Source organism: Littorina saxatilis, linkage group LG9 (genome assembly GCF_037325665.1).
Source record: "Littorina saxatilis isolate snail1 linkage group LG9, US_GU_Lsax_2.0, whole genome shotgun sequence".
NCBI lineage: Eukaryota > Metazoa > Mollusca > Gastropoda > Littorinimorpha > Littorinidae > Littorina > Littorina saxatilis.
The window spans coordinates 18251194-18277310 of record NC_090253.1 but is presented as its reverse complement, the minus strand read 5'-3'; the positions used below and the strand labels follow the sequence as shown (position 1 = coordinate 18277310).

The window sequence follows — 26117 nt, the reverse complement described above, 5'->3', positions numbered from 1 at the left end:
TACTGCCCCTGGTGTCTTTCGCGCAACTTTTTTTTAGGACTTTTTCTATAATTTTGATTCTTGTTCTCCGATAGGATGCGTATTGCCTTTCACGGATGATGCGAATCACTTGCTCGGTAGAAGTTGCAGAAAGGAACTTTTCGAGTGAGAATCAAATAACAGAAGAATGCAGACATGACGTCATATAATTCCAAAAATATGACGTCAGATGGAGGCAACACTGGGTTTTTCTCATCGTCGTCATGATAGCGGCGAGACACAATCTGGCATTTGCTGTGACGAATCAGACAGTTTGAATGCTACGAAATGGAGCTGTGGAGATGGACATTGCCAGGTTTTTAAGAGTCTGTAAGAGCATTGTCTCGATAGTGGAAAGTGTGTGTCCTGATCACTCATGACGTCAGCCACCTTGATATGAGTTTTGCAGACGTCATCGTCTAAAAATAGAACAGCAGAGCGGAGTGAGATTTTACTTTTTATTTCTTCAAAGTCATGTCTATATCTTTTGAGCCCACAAAAGAATGTTTCTGAAACTTGGCACACATGTAATGGCACCATTCTTTGCAAAGTACACAGAATTGCGTGCATGTCACATTTGTTTCTAGGACGTTATGAACGTTTGCACATTTTTAACGGAAAACCGTTACAACGTCCATTCTCGGGTTCTGTTTGCTCCAAGTACTAGCGCGAATCCAGACTGAGGGTCTTTGTCATCGTTCTGTTTAATTTGGAGAGGCTGCTATTTGTAGTTTTATATGTATTGCATATCAACTGCAGCTACCCAGCAAAAGCACCACAAAAACCCAGGATTTTTTGCTGTTTTTCAGGATAGTGGTCGCTTTCCTTTACACGCTAGATTAGCCTGATTGCGCGACGGATTTGAACGAACTTTGTATGACTTGTTAGGTAAGACACCAAATAAACATTTTGGTGTAAAAAATGCAAAATATCGTTCAGTTTAAGTCGCCGTTTTGACTGTTGATGGTGAATCATGCCATCAAAAAACGCCATTTTGGAGGGTAGGCATGGTCACGAACATGTGACGTCATGCCCAAATATTGCTCAGATTCCTGAAAGGCATTTTTGAGCAGAAGAAAGACAGATCTTAAAATACACGTTAATTTCTGAGCCAAAAACTGCTGTTTAATATTTAAGGTATACCACTGAAAAAATATCCTTAACTTTTTGGGCTCAGTGTATATGTCAACCTGCAAAATTAATTCAGTAATAAAATATTCCAACTCCGCACAGAATGCAGTCAAGCTATAGATTTTTGGTATGTGTCCAAGTGAAAGAATGCTCTTATTCTTGGACAGATTTGTGACGGTGAACATGATCCTGCATGCAGGAAGGACGATTTCTTAATTAATCAAAAGCAAATACTGTGAAAAAGAAAACAAAAAATCCAAACATACTTGTACTAAATGAACTAAAGGGGAATAAAGATGTAAGTATTGTAACCCTCATATCAGTTCCGTCTAATTAAAAGACTTTTCAACAAAACTCATGGAGAACTTATCATCCAGACAACAATGTGCGTGGCGTAGCTTGAAAAAGTATCTGTGCTAGCGGCAGCATTCTAACTAAACAATTTATTTCTGAAGTAAAACTGCGTCTCTGAAGCATCGTGTTATGCAGCCTGAAACTCGGTTCGACTTCTTTTATCTTCTACAGAATGGACTGAAAAAGGATAAATTATCCCTACAAGCTAGCTACTTGATCAAAAACAAAAACATACCGACGTTTACCTGCTGAAAGGGTCAGTAGTATTTTTAATCTCAGGTAAAGTCACTAACCATTTTGATAAACTAAATCCCATGAAGCAATACAGTGGAACTCTCTTTTCTTCAACTACTGCATTCACTGACTGCATCTCCTACATGCTCCCAGTTGTTATTTTTTGTACGTGTACATGAGCTATGTTTTGCCTGTCATTTTAGGCAGTCATTTTGGGGATACTTGATGTTGTCTTATTCCATATTTCTATAATCCACCAAATTCTGACATGGATTACAGTATTTGTTCACTTGCATTTGTTCTTGTGCCTGTGTGTACACACAAAAGGGTATGATTAAGGCGTTAGCAGGTTTCCACATAATTTGACCGCGGATATAACAAAAATCTCAACCCTGAACCCACCGGACACAGCTGGGATTCAAACCATGACCCTTCCATCATGAAGGTCAACATCCTTACCACTAGGCTATTGCGTCCCTCTGCCTGTTATTTTCTTCTTCTCCTTCTGTACTGGTGGGCTGTAACGCCCATGTACACTCATAGGTAAGAGTTGGCTTTTATATTCATGGTTTATTTTTTCTTCACAACTTAGGCAGTCATACCTCATTTTCGGGGGAAAAAACTGTTTTCAAATACTGGCTTGTAAAATGACTAGCCTAATTGTCAACCATCCCGACTTACTTTGTTCGGGGTTCAAATCTAGAAACCGTAAGCGACACTGACCATCAAGTCTCGTAGAGGCTGGCCCACAGTCCCCCATGGCTGACGTTTCCGCCATTGCTTCGGCCAGAGAATTGCGTAGTTTGTCTTGTTCCTCCTCACTGCCGAGAGGCTGTCGGGTGATGTTGGATTCCGCCCAGCCGCACATCACGTCGTTCAGGTTTGGAGACTGGTCAAAGCTACCTGTTGGTGGACAAAAATGTTGGGATTTTGTTGTAGTTGAAGGTGAAAAAAGACAAAAAAATCTGCATACTTATAAGATAAAGTACCAGTATGAGAGCACTGGTGTCCACAAATACACTGACATACATAAACTGCAGATACTTGCAGACCTTCTGTTGGTCCAACATCATCTTGTGAACTGAACACTCAATCGCCAATACTATCATGGAATCATTGTCCTTCCATCTTGTCTGTCTTCTCATTTGTTACTGCAGTTTGCAAGTCAATTGACTTACAAGACATGCAAGTTAAATTAGAAAGTTTTACTGAATACGTCCTTACTTTACCTTAATGTCGCACCTCACTTGCAGATGGTATTGACCTTTCACTTGAGGATGGACGATTCTCTATGATATTCGCCAAGACTGTCACTGGATCACCTCCTTACCTCAGTCATATAGTCGCCATCCCAACCTTCCTCTCCCCCTTGCAAACACCTATCCCTTCCTACCTTAGGCAAAAAAAAATTTAAAATAGTGTGTTTACGGGAACATAGGCAAAAAAAATAGGGTCAGTAGGTCGGGATTCCCCCCCCCCCCCCCCAAAACCATATTTTCCCCGAGTACGCAGTACTAGGGTCCTGCAGACTTTAATTGTGTGTCTGTCTGTTCGTCTCGACTTAACAGCTTATTGCTGGGAAACTACTGGGCGCAGTTCGTTCAAAAGTTGATACACTAACTTGATAATAGGTCCGATTGATCGTATTAAAACTTCATAATGTTACCTGGGACCTAAATGCGAAATATTCCACAAAAACGACTCTTAACGGGGGGAGGTTTGGCGGTGGGAGTACAACTGCCGTGCAGCTAATGGAACAGCCAGCTAGCTGGTGCGAATCACGTCCGCCTATGGCCAAAGTGATCCGGGATCGATTCCCGGCATGGGCGGTCTATATTTTTTTTTTTTTTTTTTAAATTCTTGTTTACTATTGTTTATTATGAACGTTTTAATGTTTTATTTCACTCTAATAATTTTTTTAATTGTGTAAAATAAATAAATAATTTTTTATTTTTTATTTTTATTTTTTTTTAAATCCAAGTGACCCGGGTTCGATTCCCGGCATGGGCGGTCTATTTTTTTATTTATTTATTTTTTTTAAAATTCTTGTTTACTTGCGTGCGTGTACGACTGCGCGAGGAGTATAGGCATTTGAGTTCACTGGCGAATGTCAGATTTGTTGGCTTGGAGGAAAGCGTTTCCGACTATGGCCAAAGGGATCCGGGTTCGATTCCCGGCATGGGCGGTCTATTTTTTTAATTTTTTTTTTATTTTTATTTTTTAATAAATTCTTGTTTACTATAGTTTATACTGGGGGAGCGAGCCAGTCTTAAGAGTACTCGGGTCCAGCGCGAGCGTTTTTTATTAAGTTATTTTGCCAAAAAACAGACTTTTTTTCTTCTTCTTTTTCCCCAAATGCCAAAAAAAAGTCTAGGGTCGCGCGAAAATATAGGGTCGGTCGGGATACCGTAAACAGACTATTTTTTTACATTTAGTCAAGTTTTGACTAAATGTTTTAACAGCTAGAGGGGGGAATCGAGACGAGGGTCGTGGTGTATGTGTGTCTGTGTGTCTGTGTGTGTGTGTAGAGCGATTCAGACTAAACTACCGGACCGATCTTTATGAAATTTGACATGAGAGTTCCTTTGTATAATATCCTCAGACGTTTTTTTCATTTTTTTGATAAATGTCTTTGATGACGTCATATCCGGCTTTTCGTGAAAGTTGAGGCGGCACTGTCACGCTCTCATTTTTCAACCAAATTGGTTGAAATTTTGGTCAAGTAATCTCTGACAAAGCCCGGACTTCGGTATTGCATTTCAGCTTGGTGGCTTAAAAATTAATTAATGACTTTGGTCATTAAAAATCTGAAAATTGTAAAAAAATTATATTTTTTATAAAACGATCCAAATTTACGTTCATCTTATTTTCCATCATTTTCTGATTCCAAAAACATATAAATATATTATATTTGGATTAAAAACAAGCTCTGAAAATTAAAAATATAAAAATTATGATCAAAATTAAATTTTTGAAATCAATTTAAAAACACTTTCATCTTATTCCTTGTCGGTTCCTGATTCCAAAAACATATAGATATGATATGTTTGGATTGAAAACACGCTCAGAAAGTTAAAACGAAGAGAGGTACAGAAAAGCGTGCTATCCTTCTCAGCGCAACTACTACCCCGCTCTTCTTGTCAATTTCACTGCCTTTGCCATGAGCGGTGGACTGACGATGCTACGAGTATACGGTCTTGCTGCGTTGCATTGCGTTCAGTTTCATTCTGTGAGTTTGACAGCTACTTGACTAAATGTTGTATTTTCGCCTTACGCGACTTGTTTTTTTTTGGCCTTATGCTTCCAACCTTCTCCTTCTTGCTTCCTCAAGCAGCCACACGCTACCTTATCATCCCACACAAAAAATCCACCATGCTGCTTCCCTTACTTTGACAAATTTGTAACACAGTGGAACCCCCCTTCCAAGACCTCCCAATTTAAGACTCCCTCCTTTTTAAGACCCCGTTTTCTTAGATTTTCAGTTCATAACCTGTGTAAAGTTACCCCAATTCTAAGACTCCCTCCATTTTAAGACCTGATTTTCTCAGATATTTGGAGGTCTTAAAAGGGGGTTCCACTGTAGAGGTAAGTAGCCACTAATTCAACAGACCAGCCTCAATGAGCAGAGTGCCCGCTGACCGTCCAGGCGAGGGCATGTGGTCGGACGTGGACGATCGTCGGTAGGCTGGACGCGCCACAGGCATGGCCACAGGGCTGGAGCGAGTGGGCTGCAAGCTGTTAGAATAACACAGAGAGTCATGGGTACTGCCTCCAACTTATATTTTCAGTTCATTTTCATTTTCATTACTTTATTGTCCCATCGCTGGGAAATTCGGGTCGCTTCCTCCCAGTGGAAAGCTAGCAGCAACGGAGTCGCGCTACCCAAGTGTCTGCGTGTTTAGGTGTATTCAGCCACCTGCACTTATGGCAGAATGACCAAGGTCTTTTACGTGCCATTGTGATGACACGGGGGTGGGACATGGCTTCCGTCTCTGGGTCTGCACATAAAGTTGACCCGTGTCCGTCCCGGCCCGAATTCGAACCTGCGACCTTTCGATCACAAGTCCAGTGCTCTACCAACTGAGCTACCGTCTACATTTAAGACCCTCTGTGTTTAAGACCCAATACTTTTCAGGCCTTGTTTCCTTTGACCTTAATACAGTGGAACCCCCCTTTTAAGACCCCCCCAATTTAAGACTTCCTCCTTTCTAAGACCCTCCTTTCTCAGACTTTCTGTTCATAGCCTCTGTAAATCTACCTCCATTTTAAGACTCCCTCCTTTTTAAGACCTGATTTTCTCAGATTTTTGAAGGTCGTAAAAGGGGGGTTCCACTGTAATAAGTTTACATTGAAATAATCAAAAGTTTACACAAGATGCTCCACCAGATTGTGAACCAAAGTGAGTTTCCAAATACACTTTCATTTAACCTGTCCATTGACAAGCTGTAATGGTCAAAGAACTCCTGTGCATCATACCACACATTTTTTACGTGTCAATGATGACTGTTATCAGTGTTACTGTCAGTCACTCTTGTAAACATCCATTCATATAACTGTTATCTCTTCCCTAACTGTAGACACACATAAACACACACGCATTCACGCACACACGCACACACGCACAAACAGATGCAGGCTCACATGCACACTCACAAAAACACACAACATGCACACACGTACACACACAACATGCACACACGTACACACACACAACCAAACATGTACACAAACAACCAGCCACCCACACACACACACAAACACAGACAGACACACACCCACACAAACACCCACACACTCACACAAACAACCACCCACACATACACCCTCACAAAGTTCTCCCCCACTCACGTGAGACTCTCAAGGTCACACTGGTCAGAGAGAATGTCCATGGTGGAGGGGATGTTACTCTCGGGGCTGGTGGACAGGAGGGAGGGGGAGGAGGGCTGCAGGACGGTGGTGTGGTTCTGGTACGTCTTGAACGAGAACTGCGGCCCCATCCACAGCCGGCGGTGAGGCCCTGTATGTGTGATTATCTCCACCTGTTGGAAAATGGGGAACATTTTCATTTGAACTTGAAGATGATCGAGTTTTAATAGACTGCCATGTTGGAGAGAGTATGTGTGGGTGTGTGAGTATTTTACATATGTGCAAGTCAGTTTGTCTGTTTGTAAATATGTTTGTTTATGTGTGCAATCTTTTCGGGTCGCTGTTGGTTTTTAAGTCTGAGGCTGGTATTAAGTTTAAGGATCAGAACTTAACCCTTATTTTCAATGAGAACAGACAAAGAAAGAGGTTTTAGAGAACACATAAGAACAGACAAAGAGAGAGGTTTGAGATACACGACAACAGACAAAGAGAGAAGTGTGAGAACACATAAGAACAGACAAAGAGAGTTTAAGAAAACACAAGAACAGACAAAGAGAGAGGTTTTATAACACAAGAACAGACAAAGAGAGAGGTTTTATAACACAAGAACAGACAAAGAGAGAGGTTTAAGAAAACACAAGAACAGACAAAGAGAGAGGTTTAAGAAAACACAAAAACAGACAAAGAGAGAGGTTTAAGAAAACACAAGAACAGAAAAAAAGAGTGTGGTTTTATAACACAGGCAAACAAACCAGCATTCAGACAGAATGCACACCTGAACAGCCAGAGTTGCAGATTGCACACATAAACAAACATATGCAAACAGACAAACTGACTCGCACATTACCCGCTATTACGAGCTAGTCGTGTGACAGAGAGTTTTCTTGCACACGAGACTGTAGATGTTTCACGACGGCTTTAGCCGGAGTGAACCAGCAGCAGTCGAGTGTGCAAGAACACTCTCTGTCACACGACTAGCTCGTAATGGCGATTATGTCTCACAGCTTCAACAGAGGAGAGAACAAACACGTTTTGCGTACTCACGCTTGATAAACCTAAACACAGGAGCAGCCATTGTGGAGAGATCTACTTTTTGACGAAAGTGAACGAACAACTATGAATGACGTCTCGGTATATGTGAATGACGTCACAGTCATCGTCACAGTCTGTATCTTTTGAAGCATTCCATTCTTCATGACGTCTTTCTGTGTCTGCATCCGCGAAATGTTTGTTCTTTCCGGGGTCTTTGTCATCTATGTTCAGAACTCTGTCCTTCTAGTTTCAGACTAACAGGCCTCCTGAGCGAGCCACTTTCCAAGGGAAGCTAAACTCGTGTATGGAAACAGTACTGTAGTCTGGGATGCCGTTTTCAGTATTCTCAGCGTTGAAGAATTTGTAAAGAGAAGACACGACAACAGCAGGAGAAATAAAAGTCGTGTGTGCATTTTGGGGCTTTTGGAGGGACGATTTCGAGTTTGAATCCGTTCTTGCACATGCTCCAAAGCGTGTAACATACAATCTTGCACACGTTTGCTTTAGTAGTGGCAAAGAAGGAAAGCGTGTGACATATGTATAATACTCACACATCGACACATACTCCCTCTAACATTGCAGTCCATTAAAACCCACAGTGACCCAAAAATATGAAATCAGCACAAAATTAATATACTCACAATACTGTCAAGTAATGCACACATTTTTCAGGTAGGGGTGGTTGGGATCAGAAGGGGGGTGTGGCGCAAAGAAGAACAAGAAGGGCAAAGCCCATACGACTCACATGCTTTACACATTTTTCCTACCAAAATACATGTGACTTTGACCCAAGGTCAAGGTCATCCAAGGTCATGCAACACAAAGCTGTTAATTCAAGACATAGGAAGTACAATGGTGCTTATTGGCTCTTTCTACCATGAGATATGGTCACTTTTAGTGGTTCACTACCTTATTTTGGTCACATTTCATAAGGGTCAAAGTGACCTTGACCTTGATCATATGTGACCAAATGTGTCTCATGATGAAAGCATAACATGTGCCCCACATAATTTTTAAGTTTGAAACAGTTATCTTCCATAGTTCAGGGTCAAGGTCACTTCAAAATATGTATACAATCCAACTTTGAAGAGCTCCTGTGACCTTGACCTTGAAGCAAGGTAAACCAAACTGGTATCAAAAGATGGGGCTTACTTTGCCCTATATATCATATATAGGTGAGGTATTCAATCTCAAAAACTTCAGAGAAAATGTGAAAAATAGCTGTTTTTTAGGCAACATTTATGGCCCCTGCGACCTTGACCTTGAAGCAAGGTCAAGATGCTATGTATGTTTTTTTGGGCCTTGTCATCATACACCATCTTGCCAAATTTGGTACTGATAGACTGAATAGTGTCCAAGAAATATCCAACGTTAAAGTTTTCCGGACGGACGGACGTCCGGACGGACGGACGGACGGACGACTCGGGTGAGTACATAGACTCACTTTTGCTTCGCATGTGAGTCAAAAACTAAGCTTCCCAAAGTCGGGCCAAATCTGTGCCTACCTGAGACAGCCACTGTTCATCAGGATTATCCTCTCGGCAGCTGTGGTCGGAAGACAGACTGTCCTTGGAATCGTAACGCATCACTGGTCCTGGTTCCGCTCCATCTGAAAACACATCTCCTTTGTCTGTTTATTTGTTCATCATACGACTGTGTAACTCACCACATCAAGCACAAGTTTTCCAGAATTTAGTTACAACTGTAGATCTACTGAAAGTGGAATTTTTGAAAGACAAAGGGACAAGGGCAAGGAGGGTGTGGCAGACACGAGAACAAAATGCAAAATTCATGAATTAATAAAAAACAAAAAGAGAGACAGGGGGAGGGAAGGGGTAGACAGGGAGAAAGATGGAGGGATGAAGAGAGAGAGACAGAAGGACAGGCTGAGATAGGGAGAAAGGAAGACAAACAGTCTCAGAGTGAAATATGAGTGAGTGAGAGAGAGAGAGAGAGAAAGAGAGAGAGAGAGAGAGAGAGAGAGAAAGAGAGAGAGAGAGAGAGAGAGAGACTTACACACACAAACGGAGACATAGAGACACACACAGAGACAGAGACAAATAGACAAACAGAAAAACAGCCAGCCAGACAAAACAAAGCCAACTAACCAGCAGATGGTGTGAGTTGCTGAGTCAGCAAAGCATCCGTCGCTTGAAGGAGCGGACTGTTAGATGGCTGTCGCAGCGATATGTCCTGAGAGGATTTTGGTCTGTAACCCAATCAAATCAAGTTAACTTCATTTTCTAAACACGAGAGATTGAAATTGAAAATTTTCATCTAAATTTTAATTTGATTATATACTTACCCAACTCACATCAAGCAATTTACTCCAGTTTAGTGCTAGGACGCTGAATAGCATCGCCTTGGTAACAAGGGGAGGTCACCCTAAAAAAGAGCTACCTTGACCCCTTATCATGACAAAGTCACGCGTGACTTCCTGACCTTGCCGCCATCTTAGAATCATTCAATCGAAAGCGAACATAGAAAAATTTCCCTCTTTTTTAGGAACAAACCCCCATAAAAACCCCAAAAGCGGGGCAGGCGGGCGGGTATCAACTATGTGAGTTGGGTAAGTATATAATCAAATTAAAATTTAGATGAAAATTTTCAATTAAATTACATTCTTATCCCAACTCACATCAAGCAGAATGCTAATGAAGGAGGTGGGGAAACAAAATTCCACTTGTCCAGCCGACAATGGCTGGTAGGGAGCTACTGCCACCATGACGAGTGCTGGCCACATCTCGCAGGTAAAAGTTGAAGAAAAACACCCTGCGATTTCCAGTAGGCAGCGCCTAAGACCTCTGCCAGCACGCCTGAGCGGAGGACTGCCAGAGAAGTAGCCCAGGCTCTGGCTTCATGAGTTCTTGACAACTTCATAGGAAGGACAGAATGCCCAATCCCAACTTGTCTGTGCCACCACGCATACGCTTGTTTAATAAGCGTAGAGACCCATCTTACCAAAGTGACCCGCGACAAGTCCTTGCTCCTTTCAGTGTCAACTGAGATGAAGAGCAGTTTATGGTCCCTAGACCTAATGGGCGTGGTACGGGATAAGTAGCTGGTAAGAGTACGAACAGGACAATTGACCATATCAGGGTCACCAGACGCAAGAATCCTACTTAAAGGAGGAATGCGAATAACAGAGGAGGACAGACCTTGTTTTTGGTTTTGGCAAGGAACTCCGGCCGAAATCTTAAAACAAAAGAGCCATAGCTCTCAAAAAAAAATATCCTTAGCCAGGCCTGAAAGAGCGTGCACCTCACCGCCTCCACTGGCAGAGGCTAACAAAACGAGGAACAAGGCTTTACGAGTCAAGTTAGCTAAGCTCGCTGAAGCTAAAGGTTCGAAATCCGAAGAGGCTAGAAACTTGAGTACCAAAAAATAAGTCCCACGCGGGAAGAGGGGACTTAGCCTTCGTAAAACCAATCGCTGCCCCCTTAAGAACACTAGCAATTACACCGCCCAGGTTAATGCTATGCCCTAATTGCTTCAGAGTAGAAGAAATGGCTGAGCGCCTGACTCTCAAAAAAGAAGGAGCCAAGCCCTGAGCAGCCAAACACGAGAGATGATTTGCTACATGCACAGAGCGAGGTGAAGTAGCAGTAACTCCATTCTCCGAGCACCACTTTGTCCAAGCTGACCAGTGTGACGCATAAACAGTGCTGGTCGATTCCCTGTGGGCCTTTTGGACAAAGCCTAAAGTAGCGTCTGAGGAGCCAGAACGGCGCAGCGACCTAGAAAGAAAGGAGGGCCGTCTGCGAGGCGAAGGAGGACGGGGAACCAATGTTGGCTGGGCCACCAAGGGGCCACCAACACCAAGCAAGGCTGTCCCCGCTCCGCCTTCCTGAGAACCTTTCCCAAGAGATGAAACGGGGGGAAAGCATAGGCTCAGACGCGACCAGTTTACTTCGAGGGCGTCTGTTTCCCTCCCCTCTGGGTCTGGAAAGGGGGAGATAAAGACCTGAAGCCTGCAGGAGAATCTTGTCACAAACAGATCGACTGTAGGCTTGCTGAAATGCCACCCAGACGTTGTAGGACCTGATGAGTCAGAGTCTACTCCGTGTGCATCGTACACTACGGGCGACTGAAGTAGTCCGCAAGAACGTTGAGTATGCCTGGGACGTACTTCGCTGACAACAGAATAAGGTGCTGGCTGCCCCAGGCAAGAATCTGACCTGACCTGACAGAAAGAGCGAGAGACAAAGTGCCTCCCTGTTTGTTGAAATAGGCCGCCATGGTCGTGTTGTCTGTGCGAACCCCAATTTATTCGTTCCTGACCATAGACAGAAACGATTGGAGTCCCAGGAAAACAGCCTCTAACTCTAGGGCATTAATGTGCCCCCCACTCTGCGTCTCGTTCCACAGACCTGACGCAGTGTGAACAGAAAGATGGGCACCCCAGACCTCCATAGACGCGTCTGTGAACAGAAACTCGTCCGGGGGGGGCAAACGAGATTGGCACTCCCTGTGAAATCCCAGGGAGCAGCCACTGCCTCGTTGTGCGCCGAAACCAGCTTTCAAGAGAGACTACTGTCTCCCAGCCCTGAAGAGAAGGCTTCCACAGCGAACTCAGGGCAGCCTGAAATGGCCGCTTGTGGACTCTGCCTAAGGGCACAAGAGTGGCCATCGATTCCATTTGGCCAAGAAGAGAGGTCAGAACACGTACAGCCGCTCTCTTTATCAAGGACAGAGTACGAAACAGACTTTGCAACCTGTCCACCCTTCTCTGTGAAGGGCGTACCCGCCAATCGACGGTGTATGTCTTTGCGTGTGGAAGAAAAACAACCCCAATGCTAAAAACGTCTGTGCCAAACCTAGGCTTAGCCACATGATGGTGTTTAGTTCTTTCCGTAACCTCTTAGAAAGAAAAGCTGAAACTAAGGAATTCCTGCGAGTCCTTTGTGCTGCGCAGCGAAAGTCGCTGACAGAAGCCACTGCCTCAAGAGGTAGGCTTAGCCGGAAAAGTTCCGACTGAGAGGTTACGAGCAATGGCTCAGTGAGCCTAAAAATTTAGTCAGAATGTGAGCCCATAATTTGGACATGTTCTGGCGACTTGTCAGAAACCAAAGCTTATGACCCTGATGAGAAAGCGCAATTCCGTAAGCCGTAAAAGCCGAGAAAGTTTTAACAGCTTGCCTTGTTTTTCACCACAGAGGCAAAAAACAAAAATTGAGGCCTTAGCAACTTCACCCTAGAAGGTGAAAAATAAGAGGTATGCCGCACCAAAGATGGGCGTACATACCGCGAAGCTGCCTAAGGCAGAGGGTTTAACCCAATGTGTGTTTGCTTAGCTCCGTATCTTGCCTAAATAAAGGCCAAATGTGGCCAGCCGACGCAGATCACAGCTTCTCCCAGAAGATGAACCACAAAAAGCAAAGAGCGGAGTAGATCCGCCTCTTGTTTGCAACCTGAGCCAAGCAATGTGCCAAGAAAAGCGCTGGGAGGCTCCGCTGTTCAAAAGACTTTAGCCAAAGCAGCTAGAAGCGACATGACATCCTTCTCCCGTGCGTCACGACGAAACTCGAAGTTAACAAGAGCAGAGAAGATAGAGCTCTATAAAAAAATCTTGCAAAGTTTCCTAAACAGAGGATAACTTGAAAAGATCATGTGCTTATTCCCCCAGAGACAAGAAAGAGGACTCAGTATAACATACTGTTCTACTGTAGCCGTCTTCCCTACCAGAAAAGTGACAACTTTCTCTACCGCATCGTCACGAAACCTGAATGGGTCTAATGACGACGCGATCAATCTCGACAGAGATCTCTGCAAAGTCTCAGAGAGAGACGATAACTCAAGCAAGCGTAAGCCAGTTACTCCAAAGACAAAAGAGAATTCTCCGAAAACGGGACTACTCTGTCTCTGCTGTATCATCTTGCCTAAGGACTGCAAGTTCCGGAAAAGTGGAACGAGGCAAGGCAAACGAGCCAATCAAATTGACTGAATTATGCAGCAGTGTAAACCTCTTAGCCAAACCAGCAGGCAAAGCTGAGGCTAAAAACAAAGAAGCACGGTAAGGCTGCTCTGAATCAGGAGCCAGACCTTGTGCTGTTAACCACGGTACAGCGTGAAACGCACCGCCGTACTGCCCAGTAGTCAGTAGCATAGACAGCTCAAACGCTACCAACGGGAATTTCCGAAAACGGGAATTTCCGAAAACTGAACTGCTGTTTCCGTCCTTCGCAGAACGGGAATCCCCCAAAGCGGAAGGAGGTTGGGCAACAAGCCTACAAGTGTTGCCGCACCCTCCTCGAACTACCTTGAAGTAACTTCCGCCGCCAAAGCCAGTGCTAGCGGAAGTTCAACCAGTACACGGAAGTTGGCATCTTTGTCAACCTGAACAGAAGCACCAAAATCCGACTCATAATCCCGCACACCCGTGCAACAAGGCAACAAACTTCCGCCCTGACTACAATAGTCAGGCGAAGCGTCACCCAGAAGAGACGACACACGAGGGATGCGATACCCAAGCAGTGTGTCCCTAGGGACTGCTTTCCTGCCCAGAGGGCGGAAGCGGGGAATGTCACCCCCTCCTCAAAATACCGTGAAGCCACTTCCTCCGCTAAAGCCAGAGCTTGCGGAAGCTTAGTCGGTATGCGGAAGTTGACATCTTCGTCACCCTGGACGGAAGTGCCAAAATCCGACTCGTAGTCCCTCACTTCCGTGAAGTCAGGCAAGACACTTCCGCCGTGACTACCATAGTCCGACGAAGTGTCGCCCGGAAGAGACGCCCACGAGGGATTTTATACCCAAGCGGTACGTCCCTAGGGACTGCTTCCTGCCTGAAAGGCGGAAGCGGGGAAAGCTATGAAAGCTGTGCTGCCGCACCCACTGTTCCTCTAGGGAGTGTAGGAGGACGCACTTCCCCTGTTCGGTCAGAGACCGAACGCGTGTCTGGGCTTTTCCCTCGATCTAGACGTTCACTCAATCGGAACGACGTAGACCTAGGGCCTAAGCTTTCGCGCACACGAACCGGTGTGGCTACTCTCTCCAAACACGCACTTCGTTTTGGCCGGAGAACCCGGTTACTGGCGAAGTATAAATACCTTGATCGTCGTCAGTCCAAGAGGCCTGGGAACGCAGCAGGGAAACACCACGGCTGCCCTCAAACGAGGCGTGAACGTCGGCGGACGTAAAAGTGGAGGAAGGCGGAACACACACCCTGGCAAGGGAACGCACACCTCCCACACCGGAAGGCAAAGACACATCTCAGCCTTGGTAGACGAAAACTCGGCTGAAAGAGAGGATATCTAAGCACTCAAGGAGTGCAAAATAGCATAAACATCCTGCTTCTCGCTAACAGGGCCTGAACCGGACAAGACCGGTGAAGCAGCTGAAGGCAAACTAGGCATAGCCGGAGAATTAGGTAAGTCTATCGCACATCAAACGAGGATTTAGTCAAGGATCTGTGACTTTAATCAAAGCTTAACATGCCGAACTCTACGACTTACGAGAAGGCTTCTTTGTGGGAGAAGGCTCGGCCACCAACTTAGCATCTTTATTCTTTCCTTATCCGACATGGCGAACGGAAAAAATGTAAACAAAGCTAAGTATTCGACCAAACCTAAGTCACAAAACGATAACAAACGACAAAAAAGCTCACCCAAACACACAGTAGGAGCAGAGGGACCGTGTGCAAGTACCAAGGCAGGGTCTGACAAAGGCAGAAGTCAGACAAACCGGCTGAAAGCCGGAGCAAAATCAAAACACGTCTGTAGACACAGATCGCTGGAGAGTGAAATGATTCAAAGATGGCGGCAAGGTCAGGAAGTCACGCGTGACTTTGTCATGATAAGGGGTCAAGGTAGCTCTTTTTTAGGGTGACCTCCCCTTGTTACCAAGGCGATGCTATTCAGCGTCCTAGCACTAAACTGGAGTAAATTGCTTGATGTGAGTTGGGATAAGAATGTAATTTAATCGACTGTGCATGATACAACAAACACAACACTACATTACAAACATTAAACATGATAAGCAAAAAACATTATAAGCATTTAAATACATGTACTTACGTTTGATAAGACTACTGAATAAACTTCTCAGATACAAATAACAGTCACACAGAGGTAAGGATAAACTATTGAATTTACTGAACGTAATCAGACAATACAGGAACTACACTTGTCAACTTGGCAGATCAACCAGTTCATGTTTTAACTGAACTTTTTTTTCTGCAGATACAGTACTGTGAATGAGTTACATTTTGCAGTTAATGTTCAACCTATAGCTGCAATACTTGATAGACCAGTTTCTGTAAGGTTCAGGCTTCGTGCTTTGCTATTAATACCTTTCTTTGAAATCTGTAAAATGGGCGGGGATGTAGCTCAGTCGGTAGCGCGCTGGATTTGTATCCAGTTGGCCGCTGTCAGCGTGAGTTCGTCCCCACGTTCGGCGAGAGATTTATTTCTCAGAGTCAACTTTGTGTGCAGACTCTCCTCGGTGTCCGAACACCCCCGTGTGTACACGCAAGCACAAGACCAAGTGCACACAAAAAAGATCCTGTAATCCATGTCAGAGTTCGGTGGGTTATAGAAACACGAAAATACCCAGCATGCTTCCTCCAAAAACGGCGTATGGCTGCCTAAATGGCGGGGTAAAAAACGGTCATACACGTAAAATTCCACTCGTGCAAAAAACACGAGTGTACGTGGGAGTTTCAGCCCACGAACGCAGAAGAAGAAGAAGAAAAAAGGGGGTTTCACTGTACTCAGCACACAGCTGTTTCTAAGTCAAGATAAAGACAACAAAGCACAAACAGAGGAGTGACCTGCTGAGTGTCCACTGGAGCTGTCCAGTGATGCCCAGGTCTAGCGGCATGTCTTCAGACATCTTGTCTGCGGAGGTCACTGGTTTGGCACGCGGTTCCATCAGGTACTGGATGAGTGTCCCACTCTGACTGGCCACAAACAGTCCCTCTGCCGTCACCTTTTTCCCTGCTGAGGCTGCTGGGGAAAAAAACGTAACATGAGTTGTATGTCCTTTTTCCGATCTCCCAGGTCAACTTATATGCAGACCTGCTAGTGCATTATCCCCCTTCGTGTGTACACGCAAGCACAAGACCAAGTGCGCATGGAAAGGATCCTGTAACTCTGGGTTAAAAAAACAAGAAGATACCCAGCATGCTTCCCCCAAAAGCGGCGTATGGCTGCCTGAATGGCGGTCTAAAAACGGTCATACATGCAAAGGCCCACTCGTGCAAAGTCATGAGAGAACATGGGTGTTTTAGCCCATGAACGAAGAAGAAGAAGAAGAAGAAAAGAAATATTTCCTACAAAAATTAATTTCTTCTTGAAGTTTTGATGTTGTTGTAAAAATCTCATGTATTCCCTGACAATTGTCTGTGAACACAAAGTGCAGCATAGAATAACTCAAATTGAACCCTCAAAAAAGCTATCCTTTCAAAACATGGATGTTGCAACTTGACAAAACACAGTGATCCGAACATGCTGTTGCAAAATGTATTTCCCTTTCACACACTCACAGAGCACAAGAAAATGTCTTGAGAATGAAACCTTTCGCTTTCACAAACAACATCTCAAAACAGAAACAATAAAACCACAAAAACAACTTACTTCTCTCAGCGTTCGATGTCGTCACCCATAGACGAGGAGACGAGAACACAGCCGCAACACTGAAAACATTGTCTGGCGCCGAGGTGCTGTTGGGCGGAGATTTTGGTCGAACGGTCGTAGCACCGCTGATTCCGGCACCGAGGCCAGCGATCATGTCCTGCGACTTGATCTGTGCCAGGGGCTGGACAGTGGAGGGGTGGGGGAAGGGGGGAAGGCGGGGGTTGCCCATGTTGTTGTTGAGGGCGTTCTGGCGAATCAGGCTGGGGTAGTGGTCTTGTGGACCTGAACAAATTAAATTAGATATCAATGTAATTGGCTGTAGCTGAAGTGTTTGAGCATTCAACTTTTCGCATGCATTTTTGAGGGGAAAAAACATTACAAACAAACTGAATTGATCAGCTTTGAAAATAAACTTGAGGCATCTGTACACATCTGTGCATTCAAAAATCGCACATCACTTATTGTTTAAACATGATTCAAAGCACCCACAAAAAGTTTAGAGCCTGAGCCAGATATCTAGAGGCAAAGTACAGGTATGAAGTACTAAAACAAGACCAAAAGCAACTGTTTTTTATATCTACAAAAAACACAGTACACACACACACACACACACAGTCCACAGTACTCGCACACACACCCACACACACACACAGAGAGTCCACAGTACTCACACACACGTAACCCCCCCCCCCCCACACACACACACAGAGTCCACAGTACTCACATACGCACACACACACACACAGAATCGAACCACTCACCTGCACTCCCAGGGCTGCTGGACAGCACGGGACTGTGGCGGCCGGCAGCCCCCTGCTCCAAGTCATCCAGACCGGTACTCTTGTGGAAGCGACTGATACGGTTGACCACCCTCGCCTGGCAGTGGGTGCGCACGTTCACTGTACCTGCACGAAACAATCATCTTTTCAATTCTCAATTTTCAATCTCATTTTGTGGAGAAAACTGCACTGAGGCCTTGCTGCCTCAAGAAAAATATAGATGCACACCAAACAAATATCAGGTTGTTTCTTCTGCTCTGATAAAGTCTAAATACTAAGTCTTCGTAATTCAATGTTTCAATTTCCCTCCTCACATTTTCAGTGTAATCTGCTTTGATGAAACGCAAATAGGTTTGAATCTCATGATTTCAATTTCCTACCTCAAATTCTAAGTCTACAAAAGACTAACACAAGAGTACTCAGTGAAACAGAGACTATACAAATCAATTAAGCTGTACCCATTTACATGTTGAATGTAATGCTAAGTCTGAGTCAACACTGACACAAAAAGTCTCGTAAATAAGTGAAACAGAGACAATGCAAACCAACTGAGCTGTACCCATTAATTGTGTTGACTGTAACGCTTACCTCCATAGGGCGTGATGGGAAAGATGTGAGTTGTACCGCGGTGAGTGCTGACGGACACCCAGCGACTGTCTCTTGTGAATGAAACATGCGTCACCTGGTAGGAAAAGAAGACAGCCGTGTTGATCTTGGGGCGGGCAGGGATGTAGCTCAGTCGGTAGCGCGCTGGATTTGTATCCAGTTGGCCGCTGTCAGCGTGAGTTCGTCCCCACGTTCGGCGAGAGATTTATTTCTCAGAGTCAACTTTGTGTGCAGACTCTCCTCGGTGTCCCAACACCCCCGTGTGTACACGCAAGCACAAGACCAAGTGCGCACGAAAAAGATCCTGTAATCCATGTCAGAGTTCGGTGGGTTATAGAAACACGAAAATACCCAGCATGCTTCCTCCAAAAACGGCGTATGGCTGCCTAAATGGCGGGGTAAAAAACGGTCATACACGTAAAATTCCACTCGTGCAAAAAACACGAGTGTACGTGGGAGTTTCAGCCCACGAACGCAGAAGAAGAAGATCTTGGGTAGTCCGTTTACTAATTGTTAGTCCCCTCTTACAGTGGAAGCTCTCTTTCAAGACCACCCATAGTAAGACTCTCTCTACTATTGGTCCTCAATTTCTCACATGTTTTGTTTCATAGTGTCACTAACTTGACCTCCAATCTAGATGCCTTCTCTATGGAGACCTAAATGTCTCGGATGTTAAGAGGTCTTAAAACAGACGTACCAGTGTACTCACCTCTAGAAATTGTTTCTGTATCCTGTACAGTGGAACCCCTCACAAAGACCCCCCTCTCTAACGACTACCCCGCCACAACGACCCTTTTTTTTTTTAAACCGATGTGTTTCCTTACATAGTTGTCACCAGTGTAGCGACCACCCCGCTCTAAACGTCTAAGGACCGACCTAACAGCTTGTGTAACGACTCTGTCAGACAAAGCCAAGACTCTCAGTCAGCGTAACAGTCTTGATGTTGAAAAATCGCAAATTCAAAGAATTATCCAAGACAAAGAAAACATTCTGAAAAGGTGGGAAAGTGGTGACAAGGCAGTGAACGCACTCACCATGCACTGACATCATACAAAAGCAGCCACACAAACACAGCACAGAGGCAGGTGTGCAGATGCTTTGTGAGAATAAGCGTTGAAAACCAGTTTGAATAAAAAACCAGCAGATAGAGCCGCATGTCATAATCATTCTTCTTGTCTGGCTTTACAATGACTGCATGCCGATCTTGTGGCAGTGACTTTTCACTCTTCAGTCGGAAATACAATGTACACAACACTGCTCTCACTCTCCCTCACTGACTACCCTAAGCCCTGACAACTGATCCTTGGAAATTGTTTGAAAGAGTACACCTCTCTATTTCTCTCCTATGCTCTTCCTGCTGACATGCAGGGACACCGGACACCCCACTGAGTTTAGCCAGCTACCCCCCCCCCCCCTCTCTCTCTCTCTCCCTCCCCCCAGCCATGTACTGTTTGGTGCTGTGGCCAGAGAGGTGTCACCGGCTAATTGAGGCCAGCTGCACTGTTCACTCACTTTTACGACCTCCAAAAATCTGCGAAAATCAGGTCTTAAAATGGAGGGAGTCTTAAAATGGAGGGAGTCTTAAAATGGAGGGAGTCTTAAAATGGAGGGAGTCTTAAAATGGAGGGAGTCTTAAAATGGAGGGAGTCTTGAAATGGAGGGAGTCTTAAAATGGAGGGAGTCTTAAAATGGAGGGAGTCTGAAAATGGAGGTAGATTTACATAGGCTATGAATAGAACATCTGAGAAAGGAGGGTCTTAGAAAGGAGGAAGTCTTAAAAGGGGGGTTCCACTGTATTCAGCTTCGTCTGTAACTTGTGAGGCTGTTTCTTGTGCACTGTATCACAAAAACGTGCATAGAAATTAAAAATCTCAACTCCATCACTGACCTTGGCAGTGGTGTCCCCACGGTGCAGTGTGTAGAGATGATGCACGGCACCCAGGGAGGAGCTGCAGGGGTGCGTCATCAGCCGGAACACGTGGAAGTTGTGTCCCAGCTTGCAAGCCGTCAGCAGCAACATCCCGCTCGGGTCGAACGCCATGGCCGCCACTGGCTCGTTAGCGTGGGCGTGGAAGTGAGCGAGGAGGCCCTGGATTTCTGGGTCGTCTGACACCGACCACTGCAAAATGCCAAGACTTAGCAACAGTTCGGTTTAGTTTCAGGTTCTATTTGTTTTCATTTGTTTGGTTGCTTGTGTGGAATTTCTGTCAGTGCATCAGTACATAAAATCATGTAAGCCAAAGTAAGTTTTCTGTGTCTTTTGAGCTAACAGGCACATGAAATAAGAAAATGTGTAAAAATATCTATTTGTTAGTCAGTGAGATGTTCGAACCAACACGATTTCTATCCTAACATGCCTTAACAGTGACATTTTTATCTACAAACATTTTAAAGAAAATTCAACGTTCTAAGCTCTCATTCAAGGACTTGCACCTGGTCACACAACATCACACATATTTCAGAGTCTCTGCAGATCACACTACCAAGTCAAAACTTAATCCTACCATGTCTCTGGTAGCAGCAGTGATGGCTTTCAGGTCCACTACAGACACGATGCCGGGACGATGTCCGTTCTCATCAGGGGGCGCCAGCTCATGTTTCTTGGGACTCTGGGAAGGCTTGGTCCCCGTCACACTGTGCACCACTGCCTCGCTGAACATCGTCAGCCCCTTGAAGGCACCCTGGAACACATTTCTCACACACTGAGAGTTTTTGTGGTTACAGTGATAATTATGACGGAGATGTTGAAAACCTCAAAACTGACTAAACCCTTAATGGAGATGTTTGTGTCTTATACTGCTGAGGCTTAGTAAAAGAATCTTGTCTTGTATATTTTGGTCTTACAACACTGATCATACCTGAAAGACAGACAGACTGAGTAAGACAGAGCAAGGATCAAAGGACAAAACATAGAGAGAGAGAGAGAGAGAGAGAGAGAGAGAGAGAGAGAGAGAGAGAGAGAGAGAGAGAGAGAGAGAGAGAGAGAGAGAGAGAGAGAGAGAGAGAGAGAGAGAGAGAGAGAGAGAGAGAGAGAGAGAGAGAGAGAGAGAGAGAGAGATTTGTTTTGATATTGTCGTCCTAATCTTGACTATTATGAGTGGACTATTTGCGCCTCAATATTTTATTTATGTTCTTACGTTTTATGTTGTATATTGTAATGCTGTATACACCACACCTGAGTTTATCCTCGTTGAGATAATAAAGTGTTCTATGTCTATGTCCATATGTCTAAGCAGTTAGACACCCTTTCTACATGAGAATGAAATCAGGAGACAATATTTTTGTGCACACAAATAAAAACTAATACTGTACAGAGAAGTATCGCCTGGCAATTAATCAAGAATAACTAAATTGCCTGATCATTTCCTTTCAGTGTCAAATTCAGTTTCATGAAGTCTTCCTTGCATCTCCTTACTAACACCTCAAACAAATCTGAGAACAACAGGTTTAAAACAGCAGGTAGTCATAAAATGAAGGTAAATTTACAGAGGCAATAAAAAGAAAATCTACAAAATAGCAAGGTCTCAAAAAGGGGTGTGGGGGGGTCTTAAATCGTGGGGCCCGGGTCTTCACAGACAGGTTCCACTACCGCAACACGGTGGCCTAGTGGTAAGGCGTCCGCCCAGGGAGCGGGAGGTCGTGGGTTCGAACCCTGGCCGGGTCATACCAAAGACTTTAAAATTGGCAATCTAGTGGCTACTCCGCCTGGCGTCTGGCATTATGGGGTTAGCGCTGGGACTGGTTGGTCCGGTGTCAGAATAATGTGACTGGGTGAGACATGAAGCCTGTGCTGCGACTTCTGTCTCGTGTGTGGCGAACGTTAAATGTCAAAGCAGCACCGCCCTGATATGGCCCTTCGTGGTGGATTGGGCGTTAAGCAAACAAACAAACAAACAAACAGGTTCCACTGTACAAGCCTCACCTTAGCAGCACTAATCACAGTGGCAGCGTAGCTCTGCGACCCATCGCCCGACATGCCGCCTCCCGACTGGTGCACTGGTACAAGCTGAAACATGCATATATATTTCTAATTTGCTTTTCACAAGATAATCACAAAATTCATCGTTCATCTCACATAACTTAACACATACGACATGATGCAGCTTTTCAATATTTCATTATGATCTGTACCTGCCTTCCACTCAGTTTTGGCATTCTCAACAGATATCACCAACCTTTTTATCAGCAAAAGCCAGCCAGTGAGTCCCCAGTGCAATGGGGTTGGGGTTGATGCCTGGGCAAGGGAAGCAACCTGTCCAAGAATGATGGACAAATCAATTATATAAGCTCGTTAAGGCTGGTGACGAAACAAGCAAAAAGCACTCACACACAAAAATGGGAATGGTTACCAGAACTGATAGATATAAAAGCCAGTTAAACAAAGCCCATTAGAATAGAGAAAATTGTACTCTGTTACAAAAAAGTGGTCAGATGCAATTGCAACTTGTAGCACCGACCCGCTGACTGTTTTGTGGTTGTAAAAAAAAGCAACTATTCTTGCTTATACCATTACCATTCAAAATAAGGAATGATCTTACCTCATTTTTCTTGTATACTTAATTTGAAAAAGTAAAATGCAAACAAAAAAACCCAATTCCTCTTGAAGTACATTTATTACAACCAGATTTGGAAAATAAAATAGAATGGATACGAGGCCATGTCTCAGAAAGATAAATCAGCATTCAAAGGGTCACAAACTTTGAACAATACTGATTCAGTTTTCTGCTGAGGTTCAACTTAGGTAGGGAGTCAGGTTTGAACCAGACAGAAGGTTACCTCCGATCCAGCAGAGCTGCTTCAGCCGACAAGCATCAAAGATGGCCAGTTTCTCCAGGAAGATCATTGCAATGTAGCTGTAAACACACAGAAAAAATACAGTTTTTATATTTAGTCAAGTTTTGACTAAATATTTTAACGTAGAGGGGGGAATCGAGACGAGGGTCGTGGTGTATGTGTGTGTGTGTGTGTGTGTGTGTGTGTGTGTGTGTGTGTGTGTCTGTGTGTGTCTGTCTGTGTGTGTGTGTAGAGCGATTCAGACCAAACTACTGGACCGATCTTTATGAAATTTGACATGAGAGCTCCTGGGTATGAAATCCCCGAACGTTTTTTTCATTTTGTTGATAAATGTCTTTGATGACGTCATATCCGGCTTTTCGTGAAAGTTGAGGCGGCACTGTCACGCCCTCATTTTTCAACCAAATTGGTTCAAATTTTGGTCAAGTAATCTTCGACGAAGCCCGGGGTTCGGTATTGCATTTCAGCTTGGTGGCTTAAAAATTAATTAATGACTTTGGTCATTAAAAATCGGAAAATTGTAAAAAAAAATAAAAATTTATCAAACGATCCAAATTTACGTTTATCTTATTCTCCATCATTTGCTGATTCTAAAAACATATAAATATGTTATATTCGGATTAAAAACAAGCTCTGAAAATTAAATATATAAAAATTATTATCAAAATTAAATTGTCCAAATCAATTTAAAAACACTTTCATCTTATTCCTTGTCGGTTCCTGATTCCAAAAACATATAGATATGATATGTTTGGATTAAAAACACGCTCAGAAAGTTAAAACAAAGAGAGGTACAGAAAAGCGTGCTATCCTTCTTAGCGCAACTACTACCCCGCTCTTCTTGTCAATTTCACTGCCTTTGCCATGAGCGGTGGCCTGACGATGCTACGAGTAAAATGGCATTGCGTTCAGTTTCATTCTGTGAGTTCGACAGCTACTTGACTAAATATTGTATTTTCGCCTTACGCGACTTGTTTAATCTTCACACAACTCAGGATTCCACTTTTCAAATACTTCCCTTTCACTATTTGAAAGATACCACAGCAGGATATTACATGCATGATTAGTTTGTTTTATATATTCTTATATTGTACAATGTACACTCTTGAAAACAAACAAATAACAACCACAACAACAACCATCACCACAAAGACAGCTTAGTGAACATAAAGGGACATACACATGTATACAAGAAATTGTAATGAACAAAATATTTGTCTTCAATAACAACTGACAAAAAAAGAAAAGATGAAAGCCTAGAGTGCCAAACTGAAAAGCATAATTCACATAATAAACCTAGTGTTTGTGGGATTTTCTTATAACTTTTTTTAAACAAAATATTCTCAGGTAACAGTTAGTATTCACCATTCACACACAGAAATGCAAGCTGTTTCAGTCACCACTCACTTCTTGTTGACTTCAATGCCATGAACCTGAAGCGTTTTGAACGAAGCGCTGTGAACTTCGTCACCAGATCGTAGAGACACAAACTTCACCCCACAGAATGGCTGCCCAGCACTAGAGAGGTAAAAGGTCATTTAAAAAAAAGAGTGAATGATTTTAAATAAATCATGAAAGGATATGTCTATAACGCAGGTAATTCTTGAATACTAGATGTACGGTTGCAAGTATGATACTCGAACAATATGCACAATACATAAAATGTTAAATGTATTAACGCTTCATGCAAAATTTGTTGGATTTGGAGAAAAAAACGTTTGGCTGCTGCATGATAATTTTAGAATACCACATGATGACTACATGTATACACATGTACAGTTATACAGAGGAACCCCCCTTTTAGGACACCCCAATTCAAGACTTCCTTGATTTTAAGACCCTGTTTTCTTAGACGTTCTGTTCATAACCTCTGTAAATGTACCCCCATTTTAAGACTCCCTCCTTTTTAAGACCTGATTTTCTCAGATTTTTGAAGGTCTTAAAAGGGGGGTTCCACTGTACTACAGGTATCGAGCAGAATGTATTCACAGAATGTGTTGCTCTCTTCAAAGTGTTTTCTTGAATACTTATCTTAGAAGCAAACACATGTATATATTCTACCACCCTCAGTAAAATGTGCTCCACAAAACTAAATATTTACCTAGAGGAATCACAGATGGCCACCAAGGGACGCTTGCCGGTGAATCCATCTAGATCAGGGGTCGGTGTGGGCAACACTCGTATGTACGAGATGGGACCTTGACGCAGCGACAAAACTTCCAGGGCTTCACCTTGATGCTGATCAAACAGAACAGTAGAAATGACAGAATGAAAAAACCAAGAAAAGATAGTTTATCAAACGTTTAACTGTAGACAAAACAAAACATTAATGAGTATGACATTCTAATGGTCTCTGTCATGGACAGAGAAATGATTAAGCAACAAATAAAAGAACTTTTCTGAGCAGTTAAATAATTTAAAGAAAACACACCAGTAACCAGGTAAGGTGCTTTTATATCAATATTTCGAAATGTAACTGCATGCCTTCTTCAGGATGGTATGGAAAGAATGGAATTATTTATCTGAGCATGGTATTGACATTTTTGAATTCTCGATTTGGGAACGTTACAAGTCTATCTCTTTTTGATATCTAGTAGAAGTGATATCAAAGAAAGCGTATATTTCGATATAGAAGAGGAAAAGAAGGAGAAGGGTGAGACAAGACCAGAGGGTAGAGTAAAGGGAAAAGATAGTGTAACAGGAATAGAAAAGACGATTTCGGAAACAACTG

General features: G+C 43.7%; 1 protein-coding gene across 5 annotated transcripts in view; it reads right to left on the bottom strand.

The window, feature by feature from the left end:
- The window catches only part of LOC138975481 (BCAS3 microtubule associated cell migration factor-like), a 35131-nt gene that overhangs the window by 4078 nt on the left and 4936 nt on the right, over positions 1-26117 (bottom strand). For 3 of the 5 annotated variants that reach the window (XM_070348174.1, XM_070348179.1, XM_070348176.1), the window contains exons 5-20: positions 25488-25624; positions 24794-24904; positions 23369-23445; positions 22768-22844; positions 22515-22598; positions 21097-21273; positions 20481-20711; positions 18575-18668; positions 17969-18112; positions 17208-17489; positions 16403-16580; positions 9744-9844; positions 9141-9244; positions 6586-6776; positions 5348-5472; positions 2461-2640 (exon numbers count right to left, since the gene is read on the bottom strand). In XM_070348174.1, coding sequence (XP_070204275.1) covers positions 2461-2640; positions 5348-5472; positions 6586-6776; positions 9141-9244; positions 9744-9844; positions 16403-16580; positions 17208-17489; positions 17969-18112; positions 18575-18668; positions 20481-20711; positions 21097-21273; positions 22515-22598; positions 22768-22844; positions 23369-23445; positions 24794-24904; positions 25488-25624 — 2293 coding nt within the window. The remainder of the gene's footprint in view (positions 1-2460; positions 2641-5347; positions 5473-6585; positions 6777-9140; positions 9245-9743; positions 9845-16402; positions 16581-17207; positions 17490-17968; positions 18113-18574; positions 18669-20480; positions 20712-21096; positions 21274-22514; positions 22599-22767; positions 22845-23368; positions 23446-24793; positions 24905-25487; positions 25625-26117) is intronic. The other 2 variants (XM_070348175.1, XM_070348177.1) reach the window with 1 other exon arrangement.